The 19527-nt window shown below is 35.9% G+C and overlaps 1 protein-coding gene across 3 annotated transcripts in view; it reads left to right on the top strand.

Annotated features, from left to right (window-relative positions):
- Positions 1-19527, top strand: part of SEC11A (SEC11 homolog A (S. cerevisiae)) — a 38611-nt gene that overhangs the window by 12686 nt on the left and 6398 nt on the right. Inside the window, exons 2-5 of one of the 3 annotated variants that reach the window (XM_008565736.1) lie at positions 8712-8821; positions 13971-14120; positions 18522-18641; positions 19273-19310. In XM_008565736.1, the coding sequence (XP_008563958.1) occupies positions 8712-8821; positions 13971-14120; positions 18522-18641; positions 19273-19310 (418 nt within the window). The remainder of the gene's footprint in view (positions 1-8711; positions 8822-13970; positions 14121-18521; positions 18642-19272; positions 19311-19527) is intronic. The other 2 variants (XM_008565728.1, XM_008565744.1) reach the window with 2 other exon arrangements.

The raw sequence follows: 19527 nt of genomic DNA, 5'->3' as shown, positions 1-19527 counted from the left end.
CTATCAGCTCTCATCCATGAGTTCCGCATCTATGGATGCAACCAACCTCAGATTAAAAATATCTGGAAATGGGCCGAGCCCATGGTGCACTCGGGAGAGTGCGGCGCTGGGAGCGCAGCAGCGCTCTCGCCGCAGGTTCGGATCCGTCACAGTGCTCACTGGCTGAGCGCGGTGCGGCCGGTCTCAAAAAGGACAAAAAAAAAAAAAAAAATCTGGAAAAAAAAAATAATAATACAAGTAAAAAAAAATGTAGTATAACAACTATTTACATAGCATTTATATTGTACTAAGTATTATAAAGTAATCTAGAGATGATTTAAAGTATATGGAAGGATGTGCATAGATTACATGCAAATACCACACTATTTTAATAAGGACCTGAGCATCTTTGGATTTTGGTATCTATGGGGGTCCTGGAACCAATCCCCCTGCAGATACTAAGGGACAACTGTAATTCAATTTCTATTTATTGAGATTTGTGGTTCTTAATATGGCCTATCTTGGTAAATGTTCTATGTGTACTTAAAAGGAATTTAAATGTATCTGTTGTTGGGCAGAATGTTCTATAAATGTCAATTACGTCAAGTTGGTTGGGAGTGTTGTTCAAATCTTCTGTATCCTTATTGATTTTCTGTCTTCTTGCTGTATCAATTATTGAGAGTCAGAAATTTCAGTTTATGATTATAACTGTGAATTTGTCCATTTTTCCTTTCAGCTCTATTAGTATTCACTTCCTATATTTTGAAGCTATTAGTTGCTTTATTTGAAGCTAAATATTTAGGATTGTAATGTCCTCATGATGAACTTACCTCTTTATCATTATGAAATGACCCTCATTGTCCCTGATAATATTATTTGTGATGAAATCTACTTTGTGTGATATTAATACAGCCACTTCAGTTTTCTTTCTTTTTCTTTTTTTCTTTAGTTTTCTTTTTATTAGTGTTAGCATGATATGTGTTTTTCTTTCTTTTTACTTTTATATATGTGTCTTTATATTCAAAGTTCATTTTTCGTAGGTAACATATAATTGGGCATTGTTTTTTTAATCCAATTGGACCTTTATGCATAGTATTTAGATTATTTACATTTCATTTTATTATTGATATGGTTGGGTTTAAGGCTACCACTTTTGTTTTTTTTTTATTTCTCCCTTTTGTTTTTTGTTCTCCATTCCTCTTTTTCCACCTTATTTTGGATTAGTTTTATGGGCTTTTTTTTCCCATTTTATTTCCTTTGTTAGCTGTTAGATATACCTTATTTATTTAAGTTAGATATACCTTATTTAAGGTTTATCGTATGCAGTTATAGCTTATCACAGCCTACCTTCAAGTAATGTTATTTGACTTTATGTATAGTATTCAACAGTATATTTCCATTTTCCCTCTCCTGGCCTTTTTGCTATTGTCATAAATTTTACTTCCTCACATGTTATATACCCACAATGCCTTGTTAATTTTGCTTTAAATAGTCAATTATCTTTTGAAAGTTTTTGAAAATAAGAATGTATTTTTTTTTTTTTTTTTGTCTTTTGTCTTTTTGTTCCGTGTCCGGCAATGGATCGCAACCCTCAGTGTTGCCCCCGTACCGGACCAGGGACCGGCAACGGGATTGCAAACCTCGGTGTTGCTCCCACGCCTCGCTCAGCCAGTGAGCGGGAGCCGGTCTGTATGTGGGATCCGAACCCTCGGGCGGCAGCACCGCCGCGCCTCCTAAGCGGCGCACTATCCAGTGCGCCACTGGGCCGGCCCCAGAATGTATTTTATATTTACTTACACCATACCATCTTCAGTGGTCTTTATTCCTTTATGTTGATCCAGATTTTGTTTGGGATTTTCCTTTTGCCTAAGAACTTTTTTTTTGTAGTGTGGGTCTGCTCATGATGAATTATTTTAGTGTTTGAAAGTTTTACTTTGCCTTTATTTTTGAGAGGCATTTTTGCTGGTTATAGAATCTTAGGTTGACAGTTTTTCTTTTAGTACTTTAAAGGTGTTGCTCCAGTGTCTTCTGGCTTGTATTGTTTTCAAAGAGAAATCTGACATTCTTGTCTTTGTTTCTCTTTACATAATTTCCTCTTTTTTTTTTCTTCTGGCCCTTTTTACAATTTTCTCTTTATCATTGGTTTTAAGCAGTTTGGTTATCATTTGTGTTTTGTTGTAGTTTTCTTCATGTTTCTTCTGCTTGGGGTTTGCTATACTTCTTGGATTTATGAGTTTTAGTCAAATTTGGAAAAATTTTGGCCATTATTTCTTCAAGTGTTTTCCTGTCTTCCCCTGCCTACTGGGGAGTCTAATTACATGTATTTAGGCTGCTTGATGTTATTATTCAGCTCACTGATGCTTTGTTCCCCTTTTCTTCAGTCTTTTTTTTTTTTTCCTGATTACTTTTTCATTTGCGATCATTTCTATTGCTATGACTTCAAGTTTGCTAAATTTTGCTTCTGTAGTGTCTAATCTGTTATTCACTTGTGTGGTTTTTATTTCAGCCATTATATTTTTCATCTCTAGAAATTTGATTTAGGTCTTGGATATTTGTTCTGTCATCCACATCTCTGCTTAGCATGCATAGTCTTCCCTCTGTTTTGAACATACTGTTTTAAGGTCCTTGTCTACTAATCCTATCATCTCTGTTATTTCTGGGTCTGTTTCTATTTATTGATTTTTCTCCTCATTATGGGTCACATATTCTGGCCTCTTTGCATATCTGGTAATTTTGTACTGGACCATTTTGAGTGTTGGATATTTGCATATTTGCATAAATATCCTTGAGCTTTTTTCTGGGATACAGGCAAGTTACTTGGCAATAGTTTGGTCCTTTCAAGACTCTTTTGAAGCTTTCTTAGTTGGATCCAGAGCAGCCTTTAGTCTAGGACTAATTTTACACCACGATTGAATAATACCTTTCTGAGTACTCTATCCAAGGCCCCATGTGTTATGAGGATTTCCACTCTGGCTGGTGGAAACAAACTATTCCTACCCCATATGAATTTTGAGAATTGTTCCATCTGTTCCATTTATTTATTTATTTATTTATTCTTTCCTTCTTCTTCTTCTTCTTTCTTTTTTTTTTTTTGGCAGCTCGCCAGACTGAAGATCCAAACCCTTGACCTTGGTGTTACAACACCATGCCATTGTTCCTTTTAGATGTTTTTTTCTCCCATCCTTGGTAGTTTCTTCTCTTGCACTGCTGATCATCACTCAGTAGAAGACTTGAGAAGAGACCTCTGCAGATCTCTGTAGCTCTCATTTCTGTACTGTTCTTTAATCTCTAGCTGCCTTTGCCTCCTTGAACTCTTTTAAAGTATATGGAAGGACTTTATTCTCAAGTCTGGGAGGCTGCTAGACTTTATCTACATTTCTTCTTTGCCCTAGTCTGGAAACTCTGATCTATTCATTGGGGCAATCATAGGTCTCACCTTGTTTGTATTCCCTTTCTGAGTAATCACAGTCCTGTGCTACTTGGACACAGTCACATGTCCAATATATGAAAACCCTTATTTTGTATATTTTGTCCAGTGTTTTAGTTATTTCAGGCAGGAACGTAAATTTGGACCCTGTTACTCCAAATTGGCTTGAACATCATATTTTTGAGATTCATCTATGTTGCATGTGTCATTCCTTTCTATTCCTGCATGGTATTCCATTATATGGAAATACTGCAATTTATTTCATTCATCTGTTGGTGGACATTTGGGTTATTTCCAGTTCGAGGCTATTAGAAGGAAGCTGCTGTGCTGGCCCGGTGGCGCACTGGAGAGTGCACCACTTGGGAGCGCGGCGGCGCTCCCGCCGAGGGTTCGGATCCCATGTGGAGACCGGTTCCGCTCACTGGCTGAGTGCGGTGCGGGCGCAATACCGAGGGTTGCGATCCCATTGCTGGTCCCCCGTCCGGTACGGGGGCAACACTGAGGGTTGCGATCCGTTGCCGGACACGGAAAAAGACAAGAGACAGGAAAAAAAAAAAAAAGAATTGTGATTATGGATTAATGAGTCTCTTAGTTTGTGTTCTTAAGATAAATGGCATTTAGGATTTAGGCCAACTGCTGTTTTGTAGCTCTAAGACACATTTTTGTTTCCATGGTCACTACTATCTTTGCTTGAAATTGCTGGAAATATGATTTCAGTGAAAATATCCTGTATTCTCTCTTACAAATCTCTCTTACAAGAATAGAAATCATAATGGTGTATTTCTTAACTGTAGTAGATAAATATGCAGGACATAACTTCCAGATTGTAGCCTGTCAAATTGTAGTATGTAAACTTACTATCAACTTTTATCTTGCTGAACTTTCTGTCCTAGGCTTTTCTTAAAACCTTGTTATATATTATTTAGAGTGGATTATAAATTGTCCTGTGGCTTATTCCAGTCACAGGACTTTTGGGGAGGGTTCTATACCTTACTTCCTAAAAATTAAAAAGAAAAAAAACAGTATGCACAAATCCCCATACCACACCTACTGAGAGATGTTATTTAGAGATTTGATTCGTTTTAATAACATTCTTTTCTAATTTCACCTTGAGAATTGAGGAACATGTTGTTCCTGTCACTTCTTAGGAAAAAAAAATAGGGCTATTCAATTCTGTGGTTGTTATTCTACATATGCCACAATGTCTTATTAATAGTTAGCTTGATGTGGCCAAGTGGTATGAGAAGGTTAGGCAGCTGCCACCTTATTTCTGCCAGTACCAGAAAGAAATAACACTTTTTCTGATAATATACATTCATAAGCATTTCAGATGTGATCATAAAGAAAAGGGGGGACTAGGGAGGCAATCTGACTTTTGAGTAAAGATTGTTGGCAGGAAAAAGAAGGATGAAAAGAAAGGGAGAAAAGTATGAAACTTTTCAAACTTTTGCTCAGATGGAATGTTTGTTTTAGTAAATAGTGTGCTCCTGTCTAGGTTTTGACTCAGTCAAGTGGCATACAAATAGGCACATTTTAAGGAACATACCAGTTACACACAGTGAGGGACTTTTAATTTCTTTCTCTAATAAAAATGATGATGATCTTGATGGTTAGATAAAATTCACATGGGGCCGGCCAGGTGGTGCACTGCTACAGTGTGCCGCCTGGGAAGCGTGGTGGCGCTCCTGCCGAGGGTTCGGATCCCACATACAGACCGGCCGTTCACTGGCTGAGCGAGGCGCGGGAGCAACACCGAGGGTTGCGATCCTGTTGCCGGTCCCAGTCTGGTACGGGCGCGACACTGAGGGTTGCGATCCGTTGCCGGTCACGAAAAAAAAGACAAAAAGGAAAAAAAAAATCACAATAATGATTCTTAGTAAAAGATAGTATGTACGTCTGAGGAAAGAGGAGAAGGGCAATTGTGGGTGGGATAGTGACCTCCGTGCAGAGACACAGAAAATCATAAGTTTTAAGTTGTTCATTTTTCTTTTAAAGAGCAGTTATCTTATTAGTATCTTGTTAGGCAACTGTTCTAACAGTTCTACATCTGAGCCCTTCTGAAAATGGAAAGTTTTTCCTCAGAAAAACAGACTTGAACTGATTGATGTGTGGCTATTTTTAGTTTTTATTTATTTCATTGTGAATTTTTATGTTTTGCTGTAGAAATCTTAATGTTTTTGATTATGGGATATTGTCATAGACCCTGCTAAGAGTGTTATGTAACACATGGTACATGCGAGTATTACCTTTCCAACATTTGGCCAGTTCTGAATTCTGAAACACATCTGATCCCCAAGGGTTTTGAATGAGGGATCGTGGAATTATACATTGTACTTTTTGGGGAATCCTACAACCCCTCCCTCAGAGGTTCTGAATTGGAGCCTAGAATCTATTGTTCTAACCACTAGTGTGGGTGATATTTTTAGTGTGGAAAGTTTGGAAAATAGAGTCTTGGCTGAATTCCTGACTTTATCCTCTGGTTGACTGCCATTGCTTCTTAGAAGCTACTTTTCCTACTTTTGCCGTCTCCCACTCTACTTCCTCAATTCAGTCTTCTGAATAAAAAGATCACTTTTGTCTTTTAAAAAGCTCCCATATTAAAGAGGTGGTATTTAGGAGACCCGAGTTCTAGTAGTCGCTACTTTGCCTGCCAATAGCTGTGCAGCCTTGAACCTATCACTTAGCCTCTCCGTGCCTCAGTTTCCTCACCCGTAAATGGGAGTGTCAAACTGGGTTTCAGATTACCCATATGCTCATATTACTCCATTACTCAAAGAACAGCAAATATTTTCAAGTGTTTCTTAGAAAATGTTTATATTTTCTTTTTTACTTTAAAGATGACATTAATTTCATTGATAGATGTAACTAATCACACTTGTATTCATACTTGAAATTGAAATGCCAAATAGTGTTCTGGTCATTAGCATGATTTAAGTAAATAAACCTAAACCATTTTTTTTGAATAGGTGATTCTTCATTTAGTAAAACTTTTAAAAAACATAAAGCATATATATTGGAAAGTATTTTCCATTTACCCTGATTTCTAGTTCCTCTTTCCACAGGCAGCCACTGTCCCTAGTTTCTTGTGTATCCTTTCAGAGATTAACTTAATTAATTAATTTATTTATTTATTGGTGGCTGGCTGATACAGGGATCCAAACCTCTGACCTTGGTTTATAACACAATGCTCTAACCAACTGAGCCAACTGGCCAGCCAAACTATATGCATTTATAAGAATATGAAACTTGAAACTTTTTTTTAAGTATGCAAGAAAAAACAGGTTAATTGTTGGGGGGGAAAAGAGAAAATGGTATAAAAGGGCTGAATTCCTCATTATAAATTTTGAACATCGTCTATTAACTATTTGTTATAAAACAAGAGAAACAATTAGTTTTTAGAAGCATGAGGGTAACTACCAGAGGAAGTAGCTTAGAAGAGATGAAAATGGTTGCTGTAGGTGGCCTGTCATGACTAGGATATTACTAGTTTTTATTATGTTGCTTCTATATATGTGTTTATAATATTTTGATAGAAATAATTGATTTAAAAAGGAAAAAAGTAGAAAATACGGGTAAATAAAATGAAACAAATAAAAATTGGCTGGTGCTATATCCCCAGATTTAACTACGAACATTTATTTCTTCCATTTTCTTCTATATTTTTTTTAAGAAAAATTGAATAGTACAATGAACACCTATAAGTTACCACACAGATTCAACCATTGTTAACATATTTACTCTATGTATATTTATGTATGCATACATGCATATAAATATATTTTTTTTGGTGAATCATTCGAAAGTGAATCACAGATGTAATAGTTCACCTCTAACTACAACTACTAGCTAACTACTACTAACATGCATCTCCTATGAATAAAGACAGTGTGATACATAACTGCAATACCATTATCACACCTAAGAAAATTAACAATAATTCCCTATGATCATTTAATATTCAAGTCATATTTGAGTTTCCCCAAAATGTTGGCCCCTCTTTTATGTTGGGACTTTTTTTTTTTTTTTTTTAAGCCTACAACACCCAGTATTTCCAGGCGGTCTCCCATCCAGGTACTAACCAGGCCCAACCCTGGGGATTTTTTTTCCTTATGCTTTTTGGTTTTTTGAACTAAAATCCAGTCAGAGGTTTTGTATTACATTTGGTTGTTAAGGCTCTTTAGTACTTTTTTGCCTTTTTTGGGGGGTTTGGCTTTTTGTTGGCTGGCTGGTTCAGGGATCCAAACCTGTGACCTTGGTGTTACCGGGACCACACTCTCCCAAGTGAGCTAAGTAGCCAGCCCTTTAGTCCTTTTTAATTCAAAACAGTCTTACACCTGTTTTTTTCTATGGCATTGAATTTTTGAAGAGATAGGACAGTTGACTTGTAGAACATCCACATGCATATATATTTTTTTAAATAATGGAAAGCTTATATTGTACATATTTTTGAAACATTTGTTTTTTCACTTTAAAGTATGTTATGAATGTTTTTTCAGGACCATATTTTCAGTCCTTCATTTAAAGTTCTCCATAATTGGACCTTAGTACGCTTTTTCAGATTTTTCCTAGAACTTTCCAGCAGCATCTTTTCATTCCTTGAACTATTTGCCGTGGTGTCCAGTCATCCTCTCTACTTTTACCCATTTCCAGCCCAATACAATTAGCTCACAATTAGCTCACATTATTTTCCTCACTTGAAATGTCTTTCTGGTATTATATATGCTTATTCAAGTCATGGAATTTAAGAGTTTGTGCAGTAGTGGAAATTTAATAAGACAGAAGTTTGGCCTTCGAGTCTTGACTTTGACTGACAAGCTGAAAGACATTGGTGAAGTCTCTTTTCTTTAAGGTGAAGTTTCCTCAACTGTTAAATGAGGGGATAGAGTTAAATGTCATGAACTGTCCCATGATTATCAAGGGATAAGTGTCGTGGAAAATTAAGTACTAGAGGAGTTCAGAAGCAGAGATATTTCTGTCAGCTGGTATATAGCATGAGTGTGATTGTATTTAAGTAAATGGTTATGAAGCCCAAATAAAATAACTTGTCTGATAGTTTCTGAAAGTAATAACTTGTTTACAGAAAATGTACCTGGTGTTTTAGCAAACAAAATGGAGCAGGGTACTTCGGGTGAGAGAAGGAGAGCTGTTTTCAGTGCTAATGGTATAAGTATTACGGTATTTTAAAGAATGTCTCAGAATTTCAGCTGCCTTAATAGTACTACTTGAAACTTTTAAATTGATACTACTCTGCATTGCTTTTCCTGAGTGGGAATAATGGTGGATCTGATCTCTTTTTTTCTTACAGCTATATTATCAAGTGCTAAATTTTGGAATGATTGTCTCCTCAGCACTAATGATCTGGAAGGGGTTAATGGTCATAACTGGAAGTGAAAGTCCAATTGTAGTGGTACTCAGGTAACAATTTTTCTTTTTAAAGCATGTAATTGCATGGCATTACTTGGGAGAAAAAATTGAGATATTGAATAACTGGTATATCAGTCCCTTAGAAATTATTCTTTTCCAGAAGAAGGCCTGGAAGAAAATTAGTTACTAATCAATTGTGAGAAATTCTCACCTTGTTAGGCACTCCCATTCAGAATCCTAAAAGGCTCATGACCTTTCTATAAAAAGGTTACTATGTGAACTTTATTTTTGGCACATCCCTTAAGACAATGTTTCATTGGACTTTATTTTCCTGAAATTCTTGTATCTTCTTACTTTGATACACTCTTCACTTTGATACATTAGGCCCAATATTTAGTTGCTAGTTCATTAAATTTTATAGTACCTCCACAAGTTAAGACAAATTAGGAGTTTTTCTGCAACATGTTCTCAGTGTCAGTACAGAAGCATGGCTAATTATTTCCATGTTTCCTGCTGACCTTTAAATATCACTTCTAAACTAGACTTCAGGAATTTTGAAGGTATTAATACCATCTCTTAAGGTGATAAATAGTACTGAATTTTTTTCTCCACCCTGCTTTCTTTCCTATCTTTGTACTCATACTTTTAGTGATTTTTAAACCTAATTTAGTAACCCATTTTTGGAAAATTACCACTTGGTTATTTAATTGAATCATTACAGTTCTGTCTTATTTTGGGCTTAATTTTGTAAGCCATCTCAAATCCTTTCTGCACATAATGGAGTACAAATGTAAGACAAATTGAATCATTAACATTATTTAGAGTATAGGTAATAGTACATTACTCTTTTTTTAAACCACTTTATTGAGGTATGATTGGCCTACAGCAAGCTATACATGTTCAATATGTACAACTTGATGAGTTTGAAGATAAATATGCACCCATGAAACCATCACCATAATCTTGCCATAAATATATCCATTACCTTCAAAAGTTTCCTCCCTTTCTCCCTCTTTATTTATTTATTTTTGTGATAAGAGTACTTAACATTACTTTTTTTTTTTGGTGGCTGGCCTGTATGGGGATCTGAACCCTTGACCTTGGTGTTATAACACCACGCTCTAACCAACTGAGCTAACTGGCCAGCCAGTATTACTCTTAACAAGACAAATTTGACTCTTTCATTGTTATGCTCTAATATACTTCCAGCTCAACAAGTGGTTAGAGGCACTGGGTCTCCAGTTTCTTGGTTGTACCTTACTTACACTCTTACATGTACTTGTATCTTAATTCTATCTTTATTAATAATCAAATGCAACTATAATTTTAGACATCCAAAGAAATGTATGGATCTTATTAGCTGGAAAGCACTTAATGTACTACTCAGAGAGTATAGAGACTCTGGCCTCTAGCACTTTCATTGTTCAACTATAACCTTGGGCAAGTCACTTAATTCACTAAGCCATAGTTTCCTCATCTATAAAATGAAGGCTGGGCCGGCCCGGTGGTGCACTGCTACAGTGCGCCGCTTGGGAGTGTGGCGGCGCTCCCGCTGAGGGTTCGGATCCCACATACAGACCAGTTCCCGCTCACTGGCTGAGCGAGGTGCGGGCGCAGCACCGAGGGTTGCGATCCCGTTGCCGGTCCCGGTCCGGTACGGGCGTGACACTGAGGGTTGCGATCCGTTGCCGGACACGAAAAAAGACAAAAAGAAAAAAAAAAAAAAATGAAGGCTACATCTAGATGATGTCAGAGGACCTTGCCAGTTCTAAAATTATGTGGCCCTAAATTCCTAGACTGTCTTGAATTCAGTAGAGAGCTCCAAGTTGTGAAATGTTTAAACACTAACAGAAGGAGACATGACACTAATTGGCACTCTGGGGAAAAGATGTAGACAGAAGGCCTAAAGAGACTTCTTTTGGAGATTCTTCTGGGATTATTTCAGATTTAGTTCTCTTCAGTGGAGCTGTTTAAGGACAATCAACCTCTAAACAGGATGTTGGAGTAGACAGGATTAGACTAGAGGACCTGCTCAAAACATTTATGATCCTGAAAGCAGCTTACTTCTGCTACAGCTGAAAAATTTGTAACATCATTTGGTACTTAAAACTGGTGTCTGGACTAAGTTATTTGGTAGCTAGGTTGTTTGTATACTGAGCTTTTGTAATTGTCAATCTGGAATAAAGAAAAGAAATTAAAAGAGACCAGATTATATTAGAGGAAAACTTGGTCATATTAGAGAGACTGGTCCTAGAATGAGCAGTCATTAGAGAAAGGTAATTGGGTCGCCAGGTAAGTTTTACCTGTCCAGGGTTTCATGTAATTTCAAGGAATATAATTTTTTACCTGGAACCAAATATGCCTCAGAGTACCCAGGTTGACTGAGAAACCACTTTTATGACTTTTGTAAAGCCTTGACAGTAAAAGTAAATAAAATACTTTCATATTATTTATTTTATTAATTAACTGAAATTTCAGGGAACATTCAAAGTTGATTTTTTTTCCTACACAGAGCTGAAATAAGTTAAAAAATGTTAAAATATTTTATATATAACAGTTTGTCATGTTTGATGTGTTAAATTTAAAAGTATAGTTTAATTAAATTATAGTAAGAAGTTTACTAATAATTCACTTAATGTTTTAAAAATTTTCCCCAGTTTATTTCTTTAATGGTCCTCTTACTACATACTTTTATGTGTTTTTAATTGCCATCTATATCTGAATTTCTAAATCTTTTTATTGCTCATCTTTCTTTCTAGAAGTCTAGATTCTTGTTTTCACCCTACACTGGACATCTCCATCTGGATGTTGCCCAGGCACTTGAAACTCTATGTAATAAAAATGAAATTCATCTCCTTTTGTCAAAACCTCTCTCTCCTGTTTTTGTGACTGTCACTGCCATCTACTCAATTGCCAGTGTTAAAAACCTAGGAGTCGTTCCCGATTCCCCCTTCTGTCGTATCCACTTGGCCACCAAATTTGTTATTTTCTCTCTTTCTCATCTACCCTTTCATAGCTGTCCTCCCTGCTGTTGTTCTGTGTTGAGGCCCCATCATTTCCTGCCAGGGATTTTGTAGTAATCTTTACAGAAATGCTTTTATAATCAGAAATAAATTAATATATTTTCATTATGTGAAATGTTGAAAAACCAGGTAAAACTAAGTCACCCATAATCCTGAAATATAATCACTATTAACATTTTAGTCTTTTTCAGGTATATTTTTTACACAATTGAGGTAATTTTGTATGTGCATCCTTTTCTCTATTTTTCTCTCCTTATCATTCACTTGTATCCACCTTTACAAAGAATTTTAAATAACACTTATAAGAGTTTCCAAGTATTCAGTTATAATAAACAGGACAACTGATCTCCCAATCTACCTTCTCATCTTTTTCAGTTTACTCAATTCAACAAATATTTGAGTTTCTTCTACATACTCTATAGCTTCTGAAGTGATCTTTCTCTTTTCCTTTTTCTGTCTTTCTTTTTTGTTTTTTGAAGTGATCTTTCTTCAATGCAAATATGATTATGGTAGTCCCTGCTTAAAATTCTAGAGTGGCTCAGAGGCAATTTAACACAATGAGAGTAGATTCTCTTGGACTTCCTTGGTTCATCTTTATCATTTTATTAATGTATAACTTTAGGCCTTTCTAAGCCTCAGTCTCCTTGTCTGTAAGTTGAAATAATCATAGTACTTACATCATAGAGTTCTTTTGCAGATACTTTCATAAAAACTTAGAATAGTACTTTGCATACAGTAAGTGCTTGATTACAATGAGTCATTCAAGCAGAGCAACTCAGCTGTTATCTGTTTTATTTATATACTTTTTAAGTAAGGTTTTATTGGAACAAAGAGTGTCAGTAATTTTTAAAGAGTTAGAGTGTGGTGCTGATAATACCGAGGTCCAGGGTTAGATCCCTGTACTAGCCAGCCGCCAAAAAAAAAAAATTGAAAACTTGAAAACTGTGTGTCTAGATTATCTTCTATATCATTTCACCAAACACATTATATCTTCAGTCTGATCACCTTCTGAAAAGAGAACTCACTGCCTGTAAGGAACTGTAACAAAAGTTTTAAGATAAAACATGGACCAAAGATCCATATTCCTGGTGGTTCCCAAATTTTGCTATTCATTGGATTCATGGGGATCTTTAAAAAATACTGATGTGTGCCTCCCATTCCCAGACATTCTGATGTAAATGATTTGGCATATGATCTGGGCATTGGGATGTTTTAAGTTTCCCAGGTCATTCCGATGTGCAGCAAAGTTTGGGAACCACTGCCATATCCCCTTACACAGAGGGACTAGAGTCTTCAAACAGAAATATTTGGACTTTGTTATTATTCCTGTATTGAATTTTATTTCCTGCTTATCTATTTTCTTCTTACTAAAGCTATTGTTATTGAAAACTAGAGCTTGAGTTCCTGAAAATACACTGATGGGCTACTTATAGAAGAAAAAGGTTTCATTAATTAGTGCAAATATCTTAGGACCTTTTTTAGAATTTAGTATAAGGTAGAGCAGGTGAGAGGTAAGAAGATGTTCTGGAGAAGTTTATCTCACTTATTACTATAGAATTGCATCCTTTCTTGGTTTCTGAAATTCTTAGGTAAAATTCTCTGCTGTAGTCCTTGGTTTTCTTGTTTCTCTTTTTAAAATAAATAAATAAATAAATTGATAACACAAGTGCTATCTCTGTAGCCGACTGTTCTTTGACTTGATGAGTTGTTTTTTCTTCTTAATGGGTTGAACCCATAAGGTCATCTTGGTCTGAATCTTTATAAATGGCAGAAGATGGTCCAGTTCTCATTTGAATATTTGAATATGTTTAGTGTTTTCAGATGAAGTGAGAATAAGAGCAGTGTTTTTAAAGTTCATTCTTTTATATTCTGTTTGTCATTTGAAATTTTAAAAGGTTAAAGAATCAGTAACGCTGCCCTTTTCAAGATTTAAGCTCTTTTGAATACTTGAAATGGAACTAGTTATAAAGGCTAATAATTTAAAAATCCTTTAGTGTAATTCATTAATCTGGGGAAGCCATATTTTGAGAGAAATACACATTTATGTTAATACAGTCACTAAGATGTTGAATGTACTCTAAAGGTGGTACTTTTGATTATTGTGTTGACTATTCATTTGGAAAGTAAATTTAATCTCATGGTTTCTTTTTTGCCATTATATTCTTCTTCCCTCCCAGTGGCAGCATGGAACCTGCATTTCATAGAGGAGATCTTCTCTTTCTAACAAATCGAGTTGAAGATCCCATACGAGTAGGAGAAATTGTTGTTTTTAGAATAGAAGGAAGAGAAATTCCTATAGTTCACCGAGTCTTGAAGATTCACGAAAAGTATGTGCAAACTCTGTCTTCTTCATTTTAAAATATTTTTGTTTTAGTGTTTGCAGTGTTTAATTTTGATAGCCGAAAGACTGTGAATTAGTAAGCCCTAGTCCCTTCTTCCAGTCCATTTTTATGAATGTCTGAAGATTTGTCAAACATTTGGAGAACTGTAAATAGTTATTTATTAATTCATTTTATTTTCCTAAAGGTTTTTCCAGAGTTATTTCTTGGTTCTTTTCTACTTTCCAAGCAGTCAGTAACCCTGTATATAACTCAAAAAAACCATATGAAGATTGATCCTAAATAGAGTCTTCTGATATAATGGAATGAGGTAGCCTCAATCTTTCTTTCTTTTTTTTGTTTTTGGTGGCTGGCCGGTACAGGGATCAAACCTTGGACCTTGGTGTTATCAGCAGCACACAGTAACCCACTGAGAGCGCTAATCTTATAAAAAAATATTTAAGGCAGTCTAACAGACATTTCTATTTCTAATAAGCATAAATATTCCAAAGAGTATTTCTGAAATCTGTTATTCCATTTAATAATATCAAGTCTTGCATTTTAGAACTGGAAAAGACATATATGAAATGTTTATGTGTCCCACCTCAAGGTGGAGGTGGGACATAAAAGTAAACAAAAAATTTTACCTCTCTGGGTCTCAGTTTCCTTATCTGTAATATAAAGAGATTCAGGAAGATGAATTATAAGATCTCTTTGAGTTCTAAGTCTGTGCTCCTCATCAAACTACATATTCCTCACATCTCCCTTCCAAATCTAGTATCTGTAGTTAAGGAAAACTCAGAAGAGAAGGAAACAGTGGGAAGATTTAGGTTTTTGAATATGAGCAAGCCCTAAATAAATATCTTACCACCCTATAAAGTAGTTTACTTTCCCCACTTAAAGAAGTGGGAACTGTCAACCATTACGTTTTGAAAATCGCTGTAAACATTCTAGTTTAGAAGAGCTCTTTCTTCATTGATGAAATAAAGATGTGATTGCTCTTTTTAAAAAAAATCAGACTTCGGTACATATTTTGAAATATTATAATTTTTTTTTTTTTTTTGTCTTTTTCCGTGTCCGGTAACGGATCACAACCCTCAGTGTTGCCCCCGTACCGGACCGGGGACCGGCAACGGGATTGCAACCCTCGGTGTTGCTCCCGCGCCTCGCTCAGCCAGTGAGCGGGAACCGGTCTGTATGTGGGATCCGAACCCTCGGGCGGGAGCGCCGCCGCGCTTCCCAAGCGGCGCACCATCCAGTGCGCCACCGGGCCGGCCCCTGAAATATTATAATTTTAAATGACATTTTATTATTGACCGGAAGGGTATAACTTAAATTTTTAGAAATTTATTTTGGAATTGTAGAGATTTATTCAGCACAGGTAGTGTTTTTCAGATTCTCAAAGTGGATGTGTTGTCCATTCCTAGCAATGCCTGTTGTGAACAAAGCAGAACCAACTTTCCATGAATTTATCTGAGAGAATCAAATTAAGCTCAGGCCCTGCTTGGCTAGAGCACATGTTCTCCAGTTTTATGTACGGTCCTATGAAATTGAGTGAGTTCCACAGACTTTACTTTAAAACAGTTCATCTTAAATAACAAAACAAGCAAACAAACAAAACAAACAGTTCATCTTGTTTCAGGGCAGATTAATTGACAGGTAATATTAATTATAGATTTCTTAAATTTTTAACAGAATTCTGAAGATTTTAAGATGTGTGGTACTTGTAATTTGGTTTTTGGTGATTTATTTTACACTCTTGAGATGCCTTCAACTTGTAGGTCTGTTTAGATAACAGACCCTATTAATATTCAGAAGTTTTCAATTTCCTTTTTCCTTTTGGGGAGACTGAAATATCTGTTTGGAATTATCATTTGGTTTAATAGTATTAACATTGTTCTTAATTATAGGGCAAGTGACAACCAAAATGTATGATTTACTAAGTTCAGCCTATAGGAGGTATTATAATTTGAAGATATTGAACATTGGCATGTGATCACCTATGTGGAAGGAGAAATTTTGCTATTGGGGTGACATAGTCCATAGCTCTGCTTTTCCTGCACAGACAGATATGTTGTTCTGCACCCATTTGGCTTTTTTGGGGTCTTATTTTGTCTCATCTGTAAAGTGGTTATTTCTGCCTTCTTAATGTCATGGTATTGTGATGGATTAAATTTTAAACACTTTGAATTCCTTGGGATTAGATAATATTAGATATTTGGTCCCTGTGCTAGCAAGAGAAAAGTCCTATGTAAATGTACCTTCAATCAATGTTTTGAGCCTGTGAGCTGTGAACTGCTAGAGTAGATCTTAATAGGTCTAATAAGAGCTGGTTGCCACCAGAGAATATTTGTTCCACCATTAAGTAGATGGAGGAAATTTATGCTTTTTCAAAAAAGCTATAGTGGTCTCCCTGATTATATCTCAGAAGGGGGAAATTGGGTGTGTTTGTTTTGCTGGCAAATCAAGTCTTTGGGAATAGCCCAGATCTCCTGTAGCATCCCCTCCCTTCCCTGGTTTTTCCCATTTCCTGGTTTTTCTCTTCTCACATCTGATTTTACTTTTCTGCATCTGTGGGGTTGATGTCACTTTCATGGTTGAGTTGACTCTTCTTCCTTCGTGCTGCTCCTGACTTTCGCTCTTGCAGCTGGCCCTTCCTGGCACCTGTCCTCTTTTACCCTCCAGTATTTTTCAGATATTCTTTCACTTACTGAATTGTCAGCTACAGATTATTTTTCTCTGTATATATTTGCATTTTTTCTAACTGGAATCTCATTTTTAATGTGACTGTTTGCACTTTACTGTCTTGGGTGTTTGAAACACCTCTCAATTTAGTTTCATCTGCAGATTTAGCATCTAGTGAGCCAGTTTCTGACTTAAAATCTAAGTGGGGTATTAGTCAGTAAAAATCTGACATTAATTTTCTTCTTTCTGATACAATGGTTAACCCAGACTCACTTGAATTAATTTTAAGCTGGTTTTTAAAATCAACTGTAAAATATACTTTGCTTTCGATTGAATTTTAAAATTATTAGAGATGTCATTGTTCTTTAGTAGAATTAAGCTAATAATCTTCTGATCAAGCAAGATGCTGTTCCTATAAACCCTGGCGTGTCTAGAGAATTGAAGGGTTTTTTCTTTTAAAACTAAGTTTTTTTCTTAATATAAAAATTGGTTGGAGAAAAATAAGACAAAGGTAAGCTAAAGAAAGCCATAAGACAGCCACTGTTTGTACCTTGGTCTGTGATATTCGAGATCTTGATTGGTACCTTTTTTTCTCCCCTTTCATTTTATATTTTGAGTTTGGAGAAATTCAAACATTCACAGAAGACGATGATGAGCCCCCATCGTTCTATTGCCCAGTCCCAGTAATGTATGGCCAGTTCTGCCCCATCTATGCTCCCACTTCCTCCCCCTCTCCTGTTTTATTTTGAATCAAATACTAGACATCGCATCATGTCATATGTAAATATTTCAGTAAATATCTACAAAAATAATCACTGGGCTTTTATAAAACATAACTACAATTAGCATGGTTACACTGAAAAAAAGTGAACAATAATTCCTTAGTATGGTTAAGTTTTCAATCTTTGTGCAAATTCCCAGTTGAGCCATAACTTTTTTTTAACAGTTTGTTTGAATCCAGATCCAAATAAGGTCTGGCTGCAATTGGTTGATATAGCTTAATGGTCTCTTATTTAATCTATAGATTTCTTCTCCAGCTTTCTTTGTTCCTGGAAACTTGTTGGTTGAAGAAACTGGATCATTCTGTACTTTCCCATAGTCTGTGTTTTGCCAATTTTGCCCTGTGGGGTAGTTTAATATGTTCCTTTGCTCTTTGTATTTCCAGAAAATTGATATTTTACACATATTTTAATATAAAAATGAGATTATACTGTAGGTGCTATTTTGTAATCTTTTCTTCATTTAAAATTTGGTCTTCCAACGGCCGGCCCGTGGCTCACTTGGGAGAGTGTGGTGCTGATAACACCAAGGCCATGGGTTCGGATCCCTATATAGGGATGGCCAGTTCACTCACTTCGGAGATTGTTGTGCTGACAACACCAAGTCAAAGGTTAAGATCCCCTTAGTGGTCATCTTTAAAAAAAATAATAATAATAATAAAATTGGTTTTCCAGTGTCATTAAATATTCTTCTACAACATTGTTCTTAATGCTTGCATGATATTTCAGCTCTTTAATATTGGGCTTTTAGTTTGTTTGTAGTCTTTCCATATTATATACAACACAGCTATGAACACCCTTTTAGCTAAATAAGGAATTATTTGATACTAAGAATAGTGATAAAATACCACAGTGCCACAGGAATTTTTGGTTAACAAGAGCAGATTTTGTGCTTTCAAATGCCATGAAGGTATTTGATGACTTAGGTTTCCCTTACTTTTTAAAGGCAAAATGGACATATCAAGTTTTTGACCAAAGGAGATAATAATGCGGTTGATGACCGAGGCCTCTATAAACAAGGACAACATTGGCTAGAGAAAAAAGACGTCGTGGGGAGAGCCCGGGGGTAAGTATAGAGGGGAGCATCTTGAGCTTTTCTTTTCTTTTCTATCTGGCCAGTACAGGGATCAAACCCTGGACCTTGGTGTTCAGCACCATGCTCTAACCAACTGAGCTAAGTGGCCAGCCATCAAGCTTTTCAGGTCTCTTGAAACATGGCCCTCTCAATCATATTGTCTGATCGTACACAATTGAATATACCAATTTGGTCCTGGTTCCACTGAATCACCTTTGTGTCCTTTGAAAAGTATGCTTCTTAAAATGCATCTAAAATTTCAGGTATACTACTCCAGAGGGGAGGAACTGGGGTGCAATAAAAGAACAGGATATTAGTGATGAGATGGTGAATTGGATGTGACAGTTTTAAAAATTCATTTGTTTTATTTAATTCACTGAATAAATGTTATTGGGCACTTTCCATGTGCTCTGATATCTATGCTGTGCTAGGCTTTGGGGATCCAGAGCAGTATTAATCCTGCTTCATAAAACTTACATTTCTTAAGAATTTACTGAGTCAGCAACTTAAAGTGTTCACCTACTTTAATTTTATTGTGTTATTCCATACTGTTTTATTTATAGTCTTGAAATTGATGAGGTCAAATGAAATTAAAAAGTTATATTAAGCCTGTTTATTTCAGATTTTATCAGGAGAACAGATCAGTGGAGGACAGGAATTGTAAGTTACTGGTATAAGGAAGCATGGGATCTTACTACCTTCGTGTTATTAATAGTATTAACAATAATTCACCTTTGTTAGAGCTTACTATGTACCAAGACTCATTCTAAGTGCCCTACAAGTATTACCTCATTTTAACATCAGAACAACCCTAATATTCCCATTCTACAGATGAGGAAACACAGATGAGTTAGGTTACTTATCTAGGATCACATTG

The sequence above is a fragment of the Galeopterus variegatus genome, unplaced genomic scaffold (genome assembly GCF_000696425.1).
Source record: "Galeopterus variegatus unplaced genomic scaffold, G_variegatus-3.0.2 Scaffold14, whole genome shotgun sequence".
NCBI lineage: Eukaryota > Metazoa > Chordata > Mammalia > Dermoptera > Cynocephalidae > Galeopterus > Galeopterus variegatus.
This window is presented reverse-complemented; position numbering and strand designations above follow the sequence as displayed.